A 22,374-nucleotide genomic window follows, 5' to 3' on the forward strand; every position below is an offset into this window, starting at 1 on the left:
AGCAAAACGAACATGTGTGGTTTGTTAGTTTGACACACAAGCTGCCATTGTTTACACATTCTGTCGTCTGTTCGAGGGGGCGTGGTTATGTTCCGTTCCATTAGATGTCAATATTCAGCAAACAATGACAGACATTGAAATTGAAAAATGATTAAAAAAGCAAATTACACAGGTATTACACATTGGTTTAACTAAAATACGTACTCTAGTTCTACCCGCCAGATCAATCAAACCAACACCCAATGCTTTGGGTAACGTTAAACGTTTACAGTCTGACTGTGGATAATCTAGTGAGAACTAATCACTCACTTGGCGGTCTAAAACCAATAACGAAGAGCAGCCTGATGTCAACTTCGATCATTCTCTTGTTTGGTACATAAGACCTTATCAACACCGAATATCAAGAGAAAATACCATTTTCCCTTTTTAAATATGTTAAATAGTTGGATGGTGGAAGGTTTGTGTGTGTGTGTGTGTGTGTGAGAGAGAGAGAGAGAGAGAGAGAGAGAGAGAGAGAGAGAGGAGAGGAGAGAGAGAGAGAGAGAGAGAGAGAGAGAGAGAGAGAGAGAGAGAGAGAGGAGAGAGAGAGAGAGAGAGAGAGAGAGAGAGAGAGAGAGAGAGAGAGAGAGGGAGAGAGAGAGAGAGAGAGAGAGAAAAAAAAAATTTGAATGGATTGAAGTTATTGTTATGCGCCTAGAGCTTTATTGTATAGAGGAGTGGGCGCAATATAAATAAATTTCATTATTATTATTATAAGACTGGAATAACCCAGGCATTAGCCGCAATGCAGCGCCGCAAATTGAGCTAGGACGAGGTGACTTGCTCAAGGCCACGCAGTCCAGCGGCGGGTGATCAAACTCGGTACAAAACAAAGACCATACCGCTGAGCCACGCTTCTCCCCTATTAGATGAAAAAGTTACACAAAGAAAGTCGTTTTTAAAAGATTCCATGGAAAGCTATCATTGACTAGCTTGACTTTACATTATTCTGTCTTACCCACTTTGACTAATCCATGACACAGTTAGAATCATGATCACTCATTACCCCTTTCACATAATAAAGGACAGTATAGGTACACATAGTGGTATGTTAATTACATACCTCGCTATGTGATCTTGCATTGAGCTTAGTGCGTTACCTCACCAAACCTCACAGCGGTGTTATTCTTACTCTTACAAACTAAAAAAACAAACAATAATAACAATACAGATAAAATGTAGTAAAGACCCCCCCCCCCCAACTTCCCTCCTTAAAAAAGAACAAAAACCCAAAAAATAATTTAAAAAACGAACCAAAAGACAAAACAAAAACAAAGAACAGCAAAAATAACAAAGAAAACAAAACAACCCCCCCCCCCCCAAAATAAAACAAAACAAAAAAAACAAACACCACAAAAAAAACCCCCAAAAACAAACGCAGAGACAATCATTCAAAATAAAACCATTTTATTGCAATACAAAATTTTTAGCCTTGGTCAGGAGGAGGACGTCAATGACCCCTTGAGATACCAAAACGTTGCCGCCATTTCACATTGCTCCTGTGAAAATAAAACAAAGATATTGTTGGGATTTAAAAAAAAACTATTGTTCAGTGCTGATGGTGCCAAAAACTGAAAAGGAGGAGAATTTCGAAGGATTGCCATTAAGAACCCTTTATTTTTACAGCATTCCACCCCCCCCCCCCACCCACACACACACATACACACATTTTTAGAGCAATTGAGATGATAAACTATCATTGATACTCTAGCTAACTTCTAGTGAGTGGGAAACTACACCTATTTGTTCCACCATACATCAAATCTCTCACTGCCAGTACATTTGATTGAGGGAAATAAAACTTTTAAAAAAAGAGGAAATTCCTCCTCTGACTAAAAATCGCGGATTTCCGCGGATCCGAGGAAAACCATCAGCATTGATTGTTACAATAATGTCATGGGACTGCGTGGCTCAGAGGTATGGTCTGCTTTGTACCCAAATGGTACTGAGTTTGATTAACCGCTGCACTGTGTGGCCTTGAGCAAGTCACCTCGCCCTAGCTCACTTTGTGGCTCTGCACTGTGGCTGATGCCTGGCTTATTCCAGTCTTCCCTTGGAATAGACCCTAAAGACAAATTTCCCTATGGGGATGAATAAGGATATTATTATTATTTATTATCATTATTATTAATTGGGAGCGACGATTTCAGAAATTGATAAAGGTGATAGAAAATCTATTATTATTTCATAGAACCTAAAAAATACTGAAAAAAAAAGAAGCAAAATTTAAAAAAAAATAAGGAAAGGAACCGATACCAAAATAAAACAAATAAAAAAAACAGAACAAAAACACACCTCTATGGTCTAAACTGCATGTGCCCATCAATTGGATGACAATATGAGGGGGAATGATGATGATGATGATGATGATGATAATGAAGAAGAAGAAGAAGAAGAAGAAGAAGAAGAAGAAGAAGAAGAAGAAGAAGAAGAAGAAGAAGAAGAAGAAGAAGAAGAAGAAGAAGAAGAAGAAGAAAAAGAAAAAGAAGAAGAAGAAGAAGAAGAAGAAGAAGAAGAAGAAGAAGAAGAAGAAGAAGAAGAAGAAGAAGAAGAAGAAGAAGAAAGAAGAAGAAAAAAGAAGAATTCTACCCCCTTGATCAGCCAAGGAGGAAAATATTTTAAAGAGTTAAACAGTAAAGAGTCCATAGACCAATACCTTGAGAAGTTTCTTCAAGTCTGTATCCGATATATCAACTCCATCGGCTTTCAAGGCGTTTTTGAATGTGCCAGTTCTTATCTTACAATTCTCTTGGAACAGGGAATAGAGCACTTTTAAGGCCTGCAATGAATAACGTGTAGAAGTAGAAGCAAATGACAACAGCACAACAATAAGATATCAAAGATGTGTGAATTTAGACCCACCATCATAATGCCATTACTATTAAATTTTATTTTTTTTCTTCTGTATTTTGACAGGAAAAAACCCCCTAGCCCCCCCCCCCCCTCCACCTACTTCTTGGAAGTCAAAAATACTGAAAAAAATAATTATAAAAAGCAGCATAAAAAAAAAAAACGAAACAAGACAAAACAAAAATAAACTCAGAAAACAAACAAAACAACCTCGCCCCCCCCCCCCCCAAAAAAAAAAAAAACAAAACAAAAAAACAAAACAAAACCAAACCAAAAAAGCCCCCAAAAAACAATGGTTACAGGAAATTCATATAGGTATCAAAAGACTTTTTTTGGTGGTTTTGTAAATCAAAAAAAACAACTCAAGTTTCTCTCCAAACAAAACATTTCTGCCATTCTGTCTGTGATTCAGATGTCACTCATATGCCAAACAAAATCTTTGTCTCCATGTTTCAGCAAAACCCTCCCTTCTCCCTTTCCATCTTTAAAAACCAAAATCAAATTCCACCCCTCGATCGTTAGGTAATTACGAATAATTAAAAATTTGAGTTATTCATACCTTGTCGGTTTTGTCATTTCCTGAATAAAAAACAAATAAAGGTTGGGCTTTTATATTGGGCGGCCACTGAAAAGAAAAAAAAACAACAAAAGAATAAAATAGAAAAATAAAAACATGAATTGATTTGACTAACTCTGTTTGTGCTCAATTTGAAGTTAAGGTCATAAAATAAAGATCTGAACTAGTGTGCAGCAATGACTATCCCGCACAAATCTTTGGGCCTCTTTTTCGCTCACGAAGTGCCCGAATTCGCGTCAAAATATGGGACGAAGCCGTTTCGTATAAGCTATTTTAAAAAATTAATTACGACGCTGTTTATCGATGAATATGACTGAAAGTTAGCACACAGTTAGAAAAAAGATCATTTTAGATTATGTCAAGCGACAAAACTCGTGCGATTACCAGAAGACTGTTAAAAATAGATTTTTACTCTTTGGAGTAAAATATTTTTAAAACTACCGGGCGTGGAGGTTTTGTCGCTGACAAGGTAATACATGAACATTTCTTCTTTTTGGTTGTAAAATTTCATATGAATATGACGAGTACTTTTTCCGTATTTTACAAAATACCATCCTAATTTGCTCTTCAAGTTTCAATCTTTTCATCCACTTATTACGCAAGATACAACCAAAGGTCGAAAAAAAAATGCAGAAAAAGCGTCCCATATTTTCGCGTTTTTTTCCTCTTTGCGGGTCCTCCAAATTAATGACACCTTTAAAACTGTATAACTTGTTTATTTATGAATGGATTTTCAAAATTCAAAAACACTTTTACTCAGTGGAGATAGGGCTTGGATTTTAGACAAAAATTTTCCTCAAAAAGAGAAAAAAACATTTTTCATAGTCATTGCTATAGTGTGTATGAAAGTTGCCAGACAAAGCAAGAAAGAAAAATACAAAAAAAAAACAAAAAACATCTCAAAATATCAGTCAATCTTGACTGGAGATCAAATCTCAGACCTTCTGAAAACCAGTCAGACGTGCTACCATTACACCACAGAGGCTTTTGATAGTTGGGACAATTTTTAATAGAAGAATATAGGTCTGATGTTCGATCCCTAGTCAAGGTAGACTGATTTTTTTGGGGATGGTTTTTTTTCTTTCTTGTTTTGTCTGGCACCTTTTATACACACTTGTTCCGATCTTTATCTTAACTCACTCAATCCTAGAGATATTTGCTACTTTTCAAAACTGGAAAAAATGTATTAAAAATGAGCATGTGCATAGATAATTATATTCAACTATCATTAACATGTAAAAACTAAACACATTAGCTTATATACTACGCCTATAATTTGTCTCATAAAAATGTAATAAATAGGCATGGGGTAAAGGTAACCCGGGTCAACTACGGATATAGTCGGTGTTAGGGTTGAGTGAGTTAAACCAGTGCCCGCTCCCTAATTTCTTAATTTGATAAGGGCATAAACTTAAACTGTGGCAAGATTCTGGTTACAGTTCCACTCTGAGTTTGATGCAAATCAGAGTTCTCGCTCTTTACTCTCATTCTCTCACTGCACTCAGGTATAAACTGAGTACATGGCTGGTACCAATGTCTCTGTAGAAAAAAAACCCTGTAATATATATCACCTCACAGGCATTGTCTCATCTGGCTATGGACCCCTTGGTAAAGCAGTTTGAGCACAATATGGATATTGCCCTATTATACAACTCATGCCTTCAGACAACAACAACAAAAACAAACAAAAAAATCTAAAAAAAAATACAAACAACCCCCCCCCCCAAAAAAAAAAAACAACAAAAAAACAAAAAAAACACCCCCAAAACATAACAAAACCAATCTAGATTAAAAAAAAAAAATGAACACCTGTAAAGCACATTTTTATGAAATCACCATGCTAAACAGGACACAATAATTCTCTCCCCTGATAAACCATATTATCTCCCTTTCATAAGACCACCTGTAAGGCGTAATCTTTTGGGATAATACTCTTGAAATTTCAGTCTCTACCAAATCCAAAGAAACAAACACACGGGACAGAGTTTACAATTACTGTCACCCATTCATCCACTGATCATGCTTAACATTGCTTGATTTTGTTCCGAAACAAGTCCCTGTATAGTTGAGTCAGTGATACCATGATCTTCAACAATTTGGTCAAGTGTGCATTGCCAAGTTACTGGTAGAATAGATAATGTCAAAAATATTTTCCTTTAAAATTCCAAATTAAAAGAAAAAGAAAACACCCCCAAAGGTACATACCAAAAAAAGAATTTAAAAGAAACCCCACCAAAATACACACACTAACAACCCTCCCTAAAAAAAAACCCAACAAAAAACAAAAAGAAAACAAAAACAAACTCCAACCAACCTGTGCATTGAGTTTAGTACCACCTAAATTGTTAACGGTTTCCTCAATCATCTTGTCCGAAACACCGGAATGAAAGACGTGGCCAGGAGGCATACTGGCCGAGTAATTTGACATCTGACTCCGAATGTCCGACATGGCAACTGACAACTTGTCAACGGTCAACTCCATTAGAACTTTTTTCAATTCGTCGTTGAGACTGGCCGGAGCGGCGGAGCTCCCGTTTTTATCACAGGTGTTCGTATTATTAGTTTTAAGTAAATTATACTTTGCGTCTCCCCCGTCTATTCCGTTGGCCAAACCATTGGTCAACTGGGATTGGGCTGTCGTGGCATCGAATAACAAATTACGACTGGCCAGATTGTCGATGGATTTAGTTCGTTCACGAGACTGGCTCTTGTCAAGGCTTGAGTCGCATTCCATGTCACTCACGTCCGACTGAGACCTGCCACTTAGAGTTCTTTTTCGGGGGGATCTGGCGGACAAGCGTCGAGTTCTGTGTCTTTCTGGAGGTTGTTGATTCATCAGGATCATTTCCATCTCTGAAAAAAGTGATGAGAAAGATTTTTCAAAGGAAATTGAATGAGTCCATTATTTATTTTTAAGCTATGAAACAGACATTCCATAATTATGTTGTTGAAATATTTGCTTTCTGAGGAAAATGGGAAATAACATATTTGTGTAATATGTTTTTTAAAAGGGATTTTACGGCGCTTGCAACACATTTAGGTCATATCAGCGAAAGTAAAAAGGAAGAAAATGGGATAGTAAAAGCTTCTAACCTTAACGTTAACAACGCCAGTAACACATGATTTCATTCATCTGTAGCATTTAATTCATCCTGTTTTGTTGATAAAGGGGAAACCCGAAAAGTCCATATTATATGTTTTCGTATATAAAATTGAAGCTTACATTCAATTTCACATTGTTATTTATTTCTTCGAGCTTCGAGCAGCAACATTTACATCTCTGCTTTGTCTGGCACTGTTTCATACATATTTTTCTTTATCTGATACTGATACCAGTACCCGCTCTCTAATAAATCACTCTAATTTCTAACATCTCGTTGGACTTTGATCCACCATTATTTATCATATGTGTAGGGAATAGATAACAGGTCAGCGAATCAGGTCACTCAAAGATTAAACAAAATTGACTAATTTCACCCTTAAACTGGCAAAAAGTAAAATTTTCATAAAATCAAGACAATTAACCTTGTCTGGATAGAAAATATATTCAATTTAGCAGAAAAATGATGCAAAGAAAAAATTAGCATTTTCTGTGACTTATTTAATATTGCAGCACCCTCCGTACTAAAAGTCACAACAAGGTCTTGACAGCCTCAAAACTCTGGCCCAGGACCGTGACCAATGGAAACTTATTAACAACATGGATGGTGAGAACAGCTATACTCATTGACTATGACTGAATCACACAATTCTCAGCAAGCATCATTCGGACTGCAAGACTAACTACTACTATTTAATATTTTTGCAAGCTTAACCCTCATGAAGACTTAAAAAAAAAAAAAAAAAACAACACCAAAAAACAAATTAAATCACACACACTTGTTCAGTTCTTTATCTTACAATGGTGACTGGTCCTTAATTTCTTAATTTGATATTTTCAAAAAAAACCCCAAAAAACAAAAAAAACATACCTAGAGCTTTCTTGTCTCCATCTTTAGGCATTTTGAAATGCTGTGCTAGATGATGAAAGGTCAAATTCCACTTGTTACGTTGTCGTTGAACAATCTCTGGGTGTCTGCACAATGTAAATAATTGACATTAACCTTTTACAACGAATCTTAGTTTTCACCAAGACAACAGGTTCTGAAAGAACGGTTGGTAGAGCTCTCTTTTCAAAATCATAGTGACCAAGATCGATCTCGGGTGCAGTCACAATTTTTATCTGACCAACTCCCCAGTCCACCCAGCAGTGATTGGGTAGCTGGGTCTATTAGATTAGGCAGAAAGTACTTTGCAATAGACTAGCATTCTATCCAAAGGGTAGCAAGCAATTGCTATTGATCGCTTCACGCTACAGAAGCTGGGATAAACTCTGGCTCCAAGGGCCTAATGGCTTTGAAGGACTACAACCAAGACAGCAGCAACTGCATTGTGACTAGGGCTACGAATGAATTTATACAGATTGCCAGATTCACTGTGCTGTGGCTTTGATAAAGAAGCCGTAATACCCTATCTCAATTGTGGTGATATACTTCAACAGGTGCCTGGGGTATTATCAGTCTTACCTTGAAATACACAAGAAATGAAATAAACACATTTTTTAAACACTTTTATTGATTTTTAAATTTTAAATATCCTTAAGATAATAGTTTCCTAAACAAGGGTGCTTATTTTGAAAAAAAAAATGTTAAAAAGTTCAAGGATATAATCATAGCGTCTGAAATAAAGGAAATCTCCCCTATTTCCTTCATTGCTCTCTGCACCATTTACCTTTGTGTTAATATTCAAATATGGTACTTGTTAAGCTACTCATTCTTCATCTGCCCTATTAAAGAGCCCAAAAGGATCTAAGTTGTTATCTCTGAAAATCTTTTTTTTTTTGACTTCATCTCCAATCCTAGTATTCCAAATATGTGACCCACACATTCAAACTGGTATTCTTTCAGGATGAAGTATTACCGAAAATTGAATTTAATGCCAACCTTAAAAACTAGATTAGATAATTTAGTTTTAATGTGAAATAAGAATATAGTTTTCAAAGCTGATGCCCCCCCCCCCCCCCTCAATATTAAAATTACGTATTTCTTATTATTCTAAATTCAAATTAACCTTCCAGCAAATATAATACTACCTTGAGGCAGTGGTCTCAATAGTCTATTTCCGTATTGTACTATGATTCATGTTGACACGAGGTAAAATAATATCGAAATAGGGGGAATAGGATTCAATGGTCTGATGTCACGTCCGCCCAGCAACCAGCAGCTTGGTTCTAAACAAAGAAAATCGCTAACTTTTATTCTTCATGCTGGCTAGAACTTTTTCACATGTCATTTGATCAAAATGTATAAAAGCCAAAACATGATCAGATTTATAATGTTTTTCTCCTCTGGATACACTTTTATGCTTGTCGCAGAAGTATTTCATAAGGCCGTGCGCCATTGTTCCGATAGTTTAGAACCAGTTACTAAGTTATTTTTTTGTTTGTTGCTTTAGGTCTCTTCCAACACAATTGAGGTTATATGAGAGACCGCTGAAACAAAAAAACAAGCAATCTAGCAAAAATAGTACAAATGTAAATCAAAATCATAACCTAAAGATATCATAAGCTAAATTATAAATAACCAAGAACAAACAGGCAGAAGATTTACAGAAAAAAAAAAATCCCCTGTCAAAAATACAATCACAAACCGAAGAAGCAGGATAGGCTAGTAAAGAGAAGAAGAAACGACATAACTATCGGATCGTATACCCATGCGAACACCATAGGTATATGATTCAAGGGTGATGCTCCCATCCAACCACCCGCTTACTCAGTTACTATGTGTCATTACGAGGGAAGTGATGTCACGACTGTCAAAACCTATTTGGGATTATGGAAAAATACAATAAAATTCAAACCTGTCACAAAAGTCCCTGTCATAATCATAAAAAAACTCCCATCCACTGCGGGCTTTAAGACGAGACATCTTCTCCAGAATCTCTTTGACATCGTCAGATGGTAACTGAGGAAAACAACAGTCTTGATTTTAACTCTTGTAGTTTGTTTTTAAGGATTTTACGGCACTTGCAACACATTAAGGTCATATCAGCACCAGTAAAAAGGAAGAAAATGGGATAGTAAAAAGTTCTAGAATTACAATTAAAGCACCCAAGAAAAGGTAAGACAAAGGGGAATTCGTTCAAATAAGAAACAGCTGTAGATTCCCAGAGTACACTATCAAACTACTTAGTTTGAGATTACTAAAAGTCTCAACCAGACACAAGCATAGGTCCCCACTACGAGGAATACACTCAAATGTTTTACAAATCGTATATAACATAAAGAAAACATAATACAATGCATAACAGAGAGATGATTTACAAGGAAAAAAATATCATCTCCCAAAACTAACTATACATTTAACTGTTTCCCTCTCAGCTAGAGTATCCGACCAGGGCCAGGACAAAACCAAGTAATCTCATTCCAAGACAAAGACAGTGAGTTGGAAGACAGATATAAGGGGATAGAAGACGCAGTAAGTGCCTCCCTGCCCACTATGGGAGGCCAGGAACCCCACCCAGATTTTTAACTCTAATACTATAACTACGACACTTGTAGATCATTACAAAACCATGAAAGGAAAGATGCAACAATATGAAAAAGACAGTCAAGGCAGATGTAGAATTCAGTAACTAAAATACTCTTATGTCACAAGTGTCAAAAAACAAAAACAAAACAACAGCATTAAATGGAAAAGTTATTGCATCAAAAGTAATGATTTACAACTGTAACTGTACCGAATGGGATGAGAAAACGAGTCGCTCGTTGATGAATTTTCTGACAATAGAACATCCATTCACAGAGACTGTTAACCCTCTCCTTACCAACTATAAGAAAATTATCACATTCATTACGATACAACTCGAATTTTCTTATTTTATCATAGTTATAGAAAAAATAACACTATGTTGTAGAGATCACTTTGCTACAAAAATTACTTAAAGCAAGAATGTAACTGTTCTTATGTGTAAGTGAAGAAAAAACTATATTTTTGTGTCGGTTTGGTGTAACATTTTAGGGAAAACACTGAAAATGGCCTGAAAGGAGAGAGTTGTTGTTTGTTTGTTTTGTTTTTAAGGGTTTTATGGCACTTGCAACACATTTAGGGTTATATCAGCGCCAGTAAAAAGGAATAAAATGGGATCATAAAAAAAATCATAGATTTACATTTGAAAGCACACAAAAAAAAGTAAGACAAAGGGGAATGGTACGAATTGGGAAGAGATGTATATTCCAAGAGCATACCATCAATGTACTTAGTTTGAGATCACCTAAAAGTCTCATCCAGACACCAGCACAGAATCAGAATCCCACTTCGAGGGACACACTCAAATGCTAACATTATACATACAAAAAAACAAAAAAAAACAACAAATATATCAATACATAACAGAGAGATGATTTAAAAGGAAAAAAAAATATCATCTCCCAAAACTATACATTCGATTGTTTCCCTCCCAGCCAAGGACTCTGGCCAGGGAAAGGACAAAACCAAGTAATCTCACTCCAAGACAAAGAGAGAAAGCAAGTTGGAAAACAGACATAGATAGTTCGAAGATGACGTCACTCAGGTCTTTGTTAATGTTTTTTGCCATCCACGTTTATGAGTAATGCTCACTGAACTGTATTAACCTGACTATAAACGTTCATGAATACACACAGCATTGTGTGTTGGACCGTTATACTTCCGGATGGCAATGTTATGAGCTTCTTAGCCAAGCACATACTATCTCTAGGAGTATGGAAGACACAGTAAGTACCTCCCTGCCCACTATGGAAGGTCAGGAACCCCACCTAGAAGGAGAGAGTCAAACACGACTAAAATTATAGTATATGAGTAAAGAGATATTGTAAAATTAAAGTTATTCCAATTGGTCTTATATGGATGAAACAATCATGGAGCTTTGTGAATATGTAGAGAAATGTTTTGTTACCTGTACAACAGCAGATATATCCTTCCTTACAACATACTTGCAATGGGTGAATTTCCACATCTGGCCACATGGGGAGAAAGATGAAATATGAAATATATAGGAATATTAAGGAATTTAATGACCTGTAAAAGGTTACAAACAAATAAACTGCATAATTCGAAGGTTTCCTTAAAGAGCAAAGCAAATTTGTTAAGCAAATATTAAAGGTATCATCAAATAACAAAACCAACCATTATTCAGAGCGGATAAAATCCAAATGTCTAAATCTCAATACAACTAAATAAAAAATACTTTATAAATCATATTTAAAAATTTGTATTTCTCATAATCATTTATATTTCAACAAATGATAAATTAAAAACAAAAATTTAAACCCCCCCCCCCTTCCCCTCCCATTTAAAAAACAGTAACACTTCGATACTTACCGCATAATCTCTAACCCGCCTCATGAGCTCAGGACTTACTCCACCACGAGATCTACGCCTTCGACTTCCATCTCCCTTCTCGTCATCTGGGTACAAAAGCTCACTGAAATATACAGATAGGGATAAGGACAAACATTTAAAATATCGGTAATGTTTCCAATTAAACAAAATCATACAAATAACGCTGAAATTGTATTTCTATTTTTGACATAATTGAGCAGTATTTAGGACAAGTGGGCTATCCCATAATTATTCTAGACTCATATAGTCAATCTCTCTCTCACTTAAAAAAAAATAATTTCAAAGGCAAGTTTCATTCAACACACAATATCAGTTTTTCAAGCTAACCACTTCAATCTTATATAATAAATGATCTTTGAATAAAAGAGGTCTAATAGAAGAAGAAAAATTAATAATGGTGTACAAAGAAACTTTTGAAAAGCTTATAAGCAGGGCATAAAAGCCCATTTGTCCTTAAAACCAATTAATTATCTGTTAACGTTCTATTTCACACTATTCATTTCTCCCTCACCTTTTGATGACCCAACAACCTTGAACGAGCACAGCCATGTTTTGAAGTGATCTTAAGATAGCTTGGTGATCTGTTCCCAGCTCCAGGAAGCTGATGAGCTGACTGAATCGGATTACTTTGACTAGAAGAGGAAATAAAAATTATTGACATTAAAAATAGTTACTTCAAAAATAATGAAACAAAAATCGGATATAATGTGTTATATCTTTCGGTTATCATTCAAAAAGACAAGAAAACTAGCACTAATCTCAATTTTAAAAAAATTCAAGCATATATATAGCGCTATATCCCCTAAACATATTCAAAGCACATTGCAAGGGGTCCTTAACCAACACCAACACTTAATATGTGGGATCAGACATGACTCCTTGTTAGGTGATATTATATTTTTTTTCAGACAGAAGCAATACTGATAACTGTTGACGGCCAGGTATTCATTTTACACTTGAGTACGGTGGGAGAATGTGAGTAAAGAGCCTTTTCCAAGGACTCAAATAGAGCAAGTGTTTTACCACAAGACCACACACTACTACTATGAAAAGAATCACTTAAAAAAATGTTCACAACACCAACAAGTGATTTAAAATGACTATTTGCAAATCTTTGACAAGATACACTCAATTCAGATTAAATTTTGCTGAAGACGGAATATGTCGGCTTGAAATGTTGCAAGGACCCGTTTTGGAATGTGACGTATTCTTGATGCTTCAAGGGTGAGTCAGACAAAAGTTTTTTTGCATTATATTTAATTTGTTTTCCATGTTAATTTGTGTATTGTTGTGCTGACGAAGGGTTTGTACCCGAAACGTCCATTGTCTGTTTTGTTCCCATACGAAGCCTCTCCATTTGCACTCTTTCGTTAGTATTTTAAGACTGTGAGTCACAACGGTTTCATCTTACCATTATGCAAGAGTGCCTTGATTTGATCATTGAGGTCCAACTTTCGTAGGTCACTCAAAGACAACACATTGTCTGGCATGGCTGGCTTTTCACTACAAAAATGGACCAAAAAAAAAAAAAACAAAAAAAATGATGGTAAATATTATATACCTTGAATGAGTGAAGATGAAATCAATTATATTACCCTTCATTCCTAGTGAAAAAACCCCCATCAAAATAAAACAAACTAAACAAAAAAAAAAAGGGGGGGGGGGGGGGGGGGAGAAATTAAAAATAATTGACATGAAGTACTCAAAAAGAAAAAGACATATCCGTAATCTACCTATAAAATGTAAATTAACCTTATCACAATTATGGCGTATATAAAAATGAATTAAAAAAATAAAACACCCATTTAAACAATATGGCACAGGGCCCTAAAAACCACACAGCTATATCAACTTCTCATTTTGTTATTCAAACTTTTGATCAACAGACTTACATCGACACCATTTACTTACCCAATGTAAATTTCAACATGAACGAATCGTATTTGATAAAAAGAAAAATATGTAAATGAACGGCCAAAAAAAATTAAATTGCGCTTCTTTAGCAAGTTTGAAACACATAAGAAAACGACAAAACCAAGTAAAAACAAACCTTTTATCTTCGCTGAAAGGAGGAATAAGGGAATGGAGATATTCTTGAGCAGGTATCTTAAACTGGGACACGGGTGGGACGTCCCCAGCATGCAGGTGTTGCCTTTCTGTCTCTGCTAGACCAGACTGAAAATTGGATTCAAAACAAAAAAGAATCAATTAAGTAGATCTATCATTTCTGTAGCAGAAAAATGAATTCATCCGCCAATAAATGACGATGAATACATAAAAAAACAAAAAAAAAACCAACAAAAAAAACAGAAAAAAAAAAATATCCAAAAAACCTTGTCCCACCGAATGAATTATGCTTTTAATTACACAACTACATAAAAAGTTGCATTCGTATAACAACCGATCAAGAATGGGGTTTTGGGTTTTTTTCTTTATGAAAAAAATAAATATATACATATTAGAATATAGTGGGGACAAAATGATGAAAACAGACGAAGGGTAAAAACAGCATATTTTAAAGTTTTTCAACAGAATTTTTTTGTTTATTCTTCATTTTATTATTGTTCCATTAAACAGTTTAAATGTAGAAGAAATGGAAGCTTGACCTGTCAGTTTTAATACAAAGAATAATATATTTGCACGAGGAATTTTACAAACACTGGATAAGCCCCATGCAATTGATGTATAGCGCTATGAGGCCTAGGTAAAAAGTGCTATAGAAATCTTCTTCTTCTTCTATTTATTCCTTGTATCTTATTTCAGCTGGGATCATAGTTTCATACAGCATGTTGTGTCACAATAATAATAATAATAATAATAATAATAATAATAATAATAAAATAATAATAATAATAATAATAATAATAATAATAGATGTCATTTATATCGCACATTTTCATCAGTGTGATGCTCAATGCATGTTAAAAATAAATATACAAAAGCTACATATAAATAAAACGTCATTGAATAGCAGCAGTGTATGAAATATCATATCAATATCATGAAAATGTATCGATAAAAAGGTAGTGTTATCATGTTATGAATGTGACAGGTCAAAACAAAACTATACAAAAGCCACTTACATCAGAGGAGAAGTAAGACAGGTTCACCCATCTCTCTTCTTCCCGTTTTTGATTGACATATTCGAAACTGGCCATTCTCCTGGCCTTGAACTCTTCACTCTCAGCTCTTGCCATTTTCATGCTGATGGGAGTCGCTTCTTCTTCACCTTCATCTTGGGATGACTCACCTTTTGGATGATAATAATAGTAATAATAATACTAATAATATCAATAATAATAATATTAATAATAATAATAATAATAATAATAATAATAATAATAATAATAATAATAATAATAATAATAATAATAACAATAATAAAAGAAATTTAAAAGCTGAATTTTGCTCCTCAATCAAATTTGTATCTGGATTGAATAGACATTAAATTCTCTTAATTTATACATAGAACCAGCTTTGAACCTTATAATGTGTGAGGCAGCTTGAGAAAATCTGTTGTAAACATGACATTTTGTTTTGGTGTTACTAATATTCCTGCATTCATTCCGACTGTTTAGAACTGTATTTCATTTAATTGTCTTGATTATATCCAGATAAGAAAGTGAGAAAATTTACTTCAAAACCCCAAAATAAAACCATTTTACTCCCCCCCCTCCCCCGCAAAAAGTTTAGGTACTTGATCGCGGGTTCAAACCCCATCACTGCCGCGAAAATTTTTTTATTCTCTATTGTCTTCTGGCACTTTTCTACTCACTTCATCTCTTGTTGTTACCAACATAAGTGCCTGCTCAACTCACTTTTCTGAGGTACTTGGTAAAACACTTAACTAAAAAAAAAAAAAAAAAAAATAGGGTGTAAATAAGACTAACCTCCGTCTGCCCCTCCACTTGTACTCTGTTCATTTTTAAGCCTGGTATCTGCTTTGTCCAAATAACCAAAGTTTGGACGCATCTGTACTATAGAGTCCATGGGTGTGACGTGGAGTTGTTCTGGTCAAAGGAAACATGGCGGGACAGGAGAAAAGAAGTTCAAACCCATTCAACAGCAATAGATGGAAATATAAGGGTTACATAATAAATAATAATAATAATATAAAATTCACTTTATTCCTCCAATAGGGGAAATTTGTCTTTAGGGTCTATTCCAAGGGAAGACTGGAATAACCCAGGCGTTAGCCGCAGTGCCGTGAAGTGAGCTAGGTTTACAGATAGCTCCACTCGCTTCACATGCAAGGGGACTGAGTTTGATCCTAGGTGAAGTCAAGATTTTTTTTTGACTCCCCCTCCCTCCCTATAAAACAGTTATGATTGGGTCTGTTAGATCTAGTGGAAAGGGTAGCATGCAATTGCTATTGTCCCTATAAAAACCGGGATAAACTCTGGCACTATGAGCCTGATGACTCTGAAGGACTATTTTGTTCTTTTTTGGTTTAGAAGAAATTATCAGCATGATCAGCATGAAAGGGTTAAAATTGAGGACAGGGAAAAATAGACGCTTCAATATATATATGAGTCGAACCGTGTGAGAGCGAGTGAGGTGAATAAGAGAAAAATAAAATAAAATCAAATTAAAAAATACAAAAAGTATTAAATATTACTGACTGTCTTTGAGAAGACCGATGGCATATTGTGTGTTGGTGAAAGACTTTGATTGCGGTGGGCAGGATAATGTCAGCTTATCCATCCTGGACCTGAAAAACAATGGAAAATCATATTCTTTACACAGAGATTAGAAAATATCAATACCGATAAAACTCAGCAACTTCCTATTTCTCTTTGCTTTTTTGTCAAACACATGTCACTGTTTACTGAGAATGTTTGTGTTTGAACATTTGCATGACAGAAAAGCATTCATTATAAAAATTTCAATAACTATTCATTCGTTCACTTAAACGTCTACATAAACTCTATAGATTCTACTTGAAAAACAAAATAAAACATAGCATTTCAAAAAAACCATATGGCTGCAAATATTTTTAAAATATTTTAAAATCCTGAGTCGAGTCTCGCTATTTCTACAGAATTGCCATTTTGCTTAATTTTGAGTTGTGAATTAAGAGTCATGAGATAAACCTTTCTTCTTTCTCTGTATTTTCCATACCAAAAATCTAAATCATAAATAAACATTTTGGCCAGTTATTTGTTTCTCTGATCAAAAATCCTGCAATGATATCATCATACCCTTTGAAAAACCGATCGTCTGAATGTGGAGGAAGGTTTCCATCAACGTTGACTGCTATCTGCTCTCCCTTGATGGAGGAGTAATTCTTGCTTCGAGTATCCAGAGCTAAACCCATTTCAATCTGCCAGGAATTTAAAGAATTGTTTGTTTTTCATTTCTTTTTATATAAAAAATAAATATAAAAATTAAAAAAAAAAAAAAAAGGAATTTAAAGAATATTGAATTGATAGACCGCCAGCATCTCATTCTGTAGAGTTTAGAAGAACATTGAGAATATGATGGCAACAGTATGTAAGTTAGTGTGGAAATGAGAAGGGAAAGGTGGAACTGGAGTGGGCGTATCTTGAGGAGAGGAGAAAAGAACGATTCTGCAATTGTGGCATTAGGATTAGATGGACTCCATAGAGAAAAGAGAGGGGAAAGGAAGGTCCTAAAGCAACATGGCGGAAGTTGGTGGAGAAGGAGAGGAATGAAATTGGATGGCACTCATGGCAGAAGGCCAGGACTGTAGTCAAGGACTGTATGAAATGGAAATGGAAGGATAATGCCAGGCCTTATGGGCCTCCTGGCAACTGAAATATTTAAAGTTAAGGTAAGGATTAAATACAACAGCTAAAATTTTAGAGTTTGATTTGGAAACTTAAAAACAACAAAATTTGAAATGATCTATCAATTTGGAAACCTAAACACAACAAAATTTGAAACGATCTAGTCAATTTGGAAACTTAAAAACAACAAAAATTTGAAATGATTTAGTAAATTTTGGAAACCTAAACACTACAAAATTTGAAATGATCTAGTCAATTTGGACCCTAAACACTACAAAATTTGAAATGATTTAGTAAATTTTGGAAACCTAAACACTACAAAATTTGAAATGATCTAGTCAATTTGGACATCATAAAGACACTTATTCAGGATCAAAGAAAAGGATGAGTCGCATCCTTTCTTCCAGGATTCTTGAAGCAACAAAGCTGCAGAAAAGAAGATTTTCAGAGCAATAAGGTCCATGGAGCTGGAGCTTACTCTGCGTTTTTGTTTTTCAATGTTAAATGTTACATTTGCTTACCATCCTTTGCATAGAGTGCGAGACTGTCGCAAACTATTCTCTATCATATCGAGCAGATCAAGCCTCTGTTGAGGGAACAGAAGGACGAGAAAAAAAAAAATCTTTAAAAAAAAATGATAGCACATAAACCGCTGGGTGTTTGAAAGAAGAAAGAGATGCATTGAAAAAGATACATCCAGTTATACCTATAATTAAGATATAAAGAATATTATAAGAGGTAATGAAAGATATACCATACCCTTTTCTGTTGAGGTTTGACTCTTGCAGACAGATGGTCAAAATGATTGTAGCTCATATTTTTGGGGCGGAGTGGATACTGAAATAGATCAAATCAAAAGCATGAAAATCTTTTTTTTTTCAGCCATAGCATTATACAATAATCACAAGCCCCACAAATGTACAACAGTTCCACTATTTATAACAAATTTTCAAGCAGTCCTGGAGACTGAGTCTATTCAACACAATTAAAGCTACAATGAAATTTCAAAATAAAAAAAAAATAAAAAAAATAAAATTCCCTTTATTCATCCCCAAGGGGAAATTTGTCTTTAGGGTCTATTCCAAGGGAAGACTGGAATAACCCAGGCATCAGCCGCAGAGCAGCGCCGCAAAGTGAGCTATGGCGAGGTGACTTGCTCAAGGCCACACAGCGCTGCGGCGGGTGTTTGAACTTGGTACCTTTCGGGTAGGAAGCAAAGACCGTACCACTGAGCCACGCTGCCAAAGTTCTGCACATTAATGATAGTATCTCAACCTAAGTGCAATGGATTACCTTGCAAAAAGCCAGAGAAATATATGAAAATTCGACTCCATATTGCATATGATAGAAATAAATATATAGCTTTGTAAAGCCAAATTGATTAAGGTCAAATAAAAGTACATTGCACAATTTCCATTTTGTTTCCAATTTCTCTTCTAAAGGTTGAAATTAATTCTTAAATCACATTCCAACATGATCAAAGGCAGACACTGTGTCATATAAAAGCCTGCATTAAAAAAAAAATTGTTACCAAAAGAACCTTATAAATTATTTACCTGCATAAGACATAACTTGTTCAGCAGACTTTTTGACAAAAAAACATCAACCTGAGGACGAGATAAAAAAAAGTCAAACCTTATTCTGCATTTTAGATTTAGCCGTGAGTGACGAACAGAACTCCTCTTCTTGCCAGAAAATTGTGCATTTCCTGCATCAGTGACACAAAGGTCAAAGGGCGTTTTGAATCTTTTATTGATTCAGATTCAGGTAACATTTTAAGGCTTTGTTTGTTTGTTTGTTGCTTTAGGTCTCTTCCAACACAAATGAGGTTATATGAGAGACCGCTGAAACAAAAAAACAAGCAATCTAACAAAATAGTACAAATGTAATCAAAATCATAACCTAAAGATATAAGCTAAATTATAAATAACCAAGAACAAACAGTAACAGGCAGAAGATTTACAGAAAAAAAATATCCCCTGTCAAAAATACAATCACAAACCAAAGAAGCAGGATGAGGCTAGTAAAGAGAAGAAGAAATGACATCACTATCGATCGTACACCCATGCGAACATCATAGGTATATGATTCAAGGTGATGCTCCCATCCAACCACCCGCATTTTAAGGCTTTAATATTATCAAAAACTTAGAATGTAGAAAACATACATGCTGGCATGCAATTCCCTGTAACTTTCATGAATTTTTTGGCTCTCATTTCGAGCCTGCAAACTGGATATGAAAAATAATGTCAAGAGCCATTACCGATAATATGCGGTTGGCTAAGAAGATCACATCATTGCCATCCGGCAGTATAACGGACCAACACACAAATTATGTGAGTAACCTTGAGCATTTATAGTCTGGTTAATACAGTTTAGTGAGAATTACTAATAAACGTGGATGGCAAAAAGCAATAACAAAGACCAGAGTGATGTCACCTTCATTCCATCTATATAAAAGACTTTCAGCTTTAATTCTTTTTCATATAAAATGAAAGTGATGAATCTTACTTTTTATGGTAGTACAAGCAAAATAAAATTCAATGTCAAAGCCACAGCATTACAGTAAGTTATATACAGATCTAAGCAGAGTTAACACCGGATTAATCTGTGCAATAAGAGATCTCTATAGTAGTTACTGTTCATTTAGTCTGAGAGTGCAATACTAACAGTTTTATATGGAGTTTCGTAAGCCTTCCATATGGTCCTCAAGGTAAAGAGAAACAACCCAAGTATGAAATGAGGGGTTATTTTGATGTGGTGAATGAAAAAGTTGGGACTTGGTTTTTGTTGGGGGCCGCAGGGGAAAGAAAGAAGAAATAATTATCATGCTTTTCTCTCCTCCTATCATCTGTCCATCCTCTCTTCTATCCATGTCTTCCGCCATGCCATGAATGCCCCCCCACAGCTGAAAGTTCATTTATTATTAGCTGAAAGAGTGTAACATTAATTAATTGATTAATTGCTGGCTGAACTGACTGATGAAGTTGAAGGCTGAAGGTGAAAGTGGAAAGTGAAAGCGATTTTAACCCCAGTCCAGTGAAAATGATTTATATGAAAATAAAGCTTATTTCCTGATCTTTAAAATGATACCCAACACTTGCCAATTACTTTTTAATTGAAACAAAATTACTGAAAACAATATAAGTGGGACATGTTGACATGTTGACTGCAAAACCCAAACTTTCCTGATCGCCATGAGTATGAGATGCTGGTTTTGAGTGACACAGCAGTGAGGTCACAGATTCTCTCTGTAAAATTTACTAAAAATTTCAACAGAAAAATATAAATAACTCTGGGACCGTTAGTCGTAGAGAAACAAATAAGGTACCAAATTTTTTTTTTCAAGTCCCATCCGCATTCCCTGACTGAGACTGGCTTAAATTAAGATATTTTGTCTTTGAGTTTGAAAATTTTATCAAAGTTCCGAAGTGGACAGGGGTCATATATTTACATTCTATCTCTACGGCTCCCCGGAATGCTGTTATATGATCAGCTCTGCATTAATTGAGAGAGAAAGAAAGAGGAATTCATTCATTGGCATGGTCATGATAATGATCATGGTGAGGCGCCTGTGACTGTGGGAGACCGAATGGCATGGGACACGAAAAATGAAAAACAAAAAACAAGGGAATACCTCCTCAACAACAGGGTCATCTAAAGAATCAGGATCTTCCATTCTAGCAGAATTAAAACGCAACACACTTTATTAAATATGTATATCTCCTCAATCACTTTAGACATATAAATTGTTTGGATCCTTTCACTTTCGGCTCGGCAAAACAAACGCAAGTTGCAGAGACATTGCAGCTGATATCAGGGTTGCCAGATTATTTTTCAACAAAATGCCAGGGGAAGACTCAAAAAATGCCAAAACATTCAAAAAAATGCCAAAGTCTGTTGACTCCCACCCCACTAAGAAACTACTCAATTTTGATAGACAATTTACTATTATCCTGGTGGCTTGCGTGTTTTATCTTCTTATTTTTTCTTTTTTCTTTTGAATTATACTAAATTTCCTGTTGGGTAATTTTTACTTATGACTATAAGTGGAGTGCTAAACCACTACACCACGGTTGGATTTTAAGAATGAAAAAAAATACTTAACATGAAAGGTAAATACGTAAAGGAGTGAAATCATTGGATGCTGTAAAATCAGACCACCTAACGAACAGAGTTTAAAAGTTAACAGGCGACCATGACGCAATATACCGATTTTGCAGGAGATTCCAGAAAACTTACGAGGATACTGTCGAGGGCTGAATTTGAGTGAATATCTGAGGGAGGCAGGTAGTTCAGGGTGTGAGTTTTAATAGCAAAGTTTTCCGATGTGAAGAGATTTGTTTTACGCGTTTAGAAAGGTGCATTGAAGTATAATATACAAGAAAAGAAAATGCCAAATGAAAATGCAAATGCCAATGATTTTTCTAATGCCAACGGTTTTCAAATGCCAGATTTTTGGAATCTGGCATTTAAAATGCCAAACTGGCAACCCTGGCTGATATTTCAATTCAACTTTTTTTTCTTTGAGTAAGCTCCCTTTGAAGGCCACCTCTACCTACTTGTAGCACTGCGAACAGTGATTTCCTCTAGTACTGCGAATAGTAGTATCGCCCGTTTTCCTTATTCCCAGTAGTACTGCGAATAGTAGATATCGTCCATTTTCGTTATTAGCAGCAGTACTGCGAATAGTATATATCGCTCTTTTTCCCTATTCGCAGTAACACTGTGAATAGCA

General features: G+C 35.2%; 1 protein-coding gene across 1 annotated transcript; it reads right to left on the reverse strand.

The window, feature by feature from the left end:
- Window positions 1-1,429: 1,429 nt before the first annotated feature.
- LOC144972335 (DNA-directed RNA polymerase III subunit RPC5-like) lies at window positions 1,430-22,198 on the reverse strand. The gene is made up of 19 exons (XM_078913431.1): window positions 22,136-22,198; window positions 21,274-21,446; window positions 19,193-19,243; window positions 18,396-18,473; window positions 17,088-17,209; window positions 16,509-16,597; window positions 15,777-15,896; window positions 14,970-15,136; window positions 13,937-14,061; window positions 13,298-13,389; window positions 12,398-12,518; window positions 11,866-11,968; window positions 11,441-11,500; window positions 9,365-9,468; window positions 7,438-7,541; window positions 5,781-6,319; window positions 3,449-3,514; window positions 2,696-2,818; window positions 1,430-1,538 (listed from the first exon to the last, which is right to left on the reverse strand). Exons 2-19 carry the CDS (start codon window positions 21,313-21,315, stop codon window positions 1,476-1,478), a joined length of 2,169 nt encoding a protein of 722 aa, XP_078769557.1. The 5' UTR covers window positions 21,316-21,446; window positions 22,136-22,198; the 3' UTR covers window positions 1,430-1,475.
- Between the last annotated feature and the right edge of the window lie 176 nt (window positions 22,199-22,374).

The sequence above is a fragment of the Berghia stephanieae genome, chromosome 5, assembly GCF_034508935.2.
Source record: "Berghia stephanieae isolate SIO BIC M18660-M18661 chromosome 5, UCSD_Bste_1.3, whole genome shotgun sequence".
NCBI lineage: Eukaryota > Metazoa > Mollusca > Gastropoda > Nudibranchia > Aeolidiidae > Berghia > Berghia stephanieae.

Bases quoted from the DNA above. Each gene is read 5' to 3' on its own strand.
- LOC144972335 (XM_078913431.1), bottom strand. From the start codon at position 21,315: ATGGAAGATCCTGATTCTTTAGATGACCCTGTTGTTGAGGAG. The intron at 14,062-14,969 runs GTAAGTGGCTTT...TCCAATTTTCAG, and splicing joins TGTCTTACTTCTCCTCTGAT to TCTGGTCTAGCAGAGACAGA. The intron at 13,390-13,936 runs GTTTGTTTTTAC...CCATTTTTGTAG, and splicing joins CCTTTCAGCGAAGATAAAAG to TGAAAAGCCAGCCATGCCAG.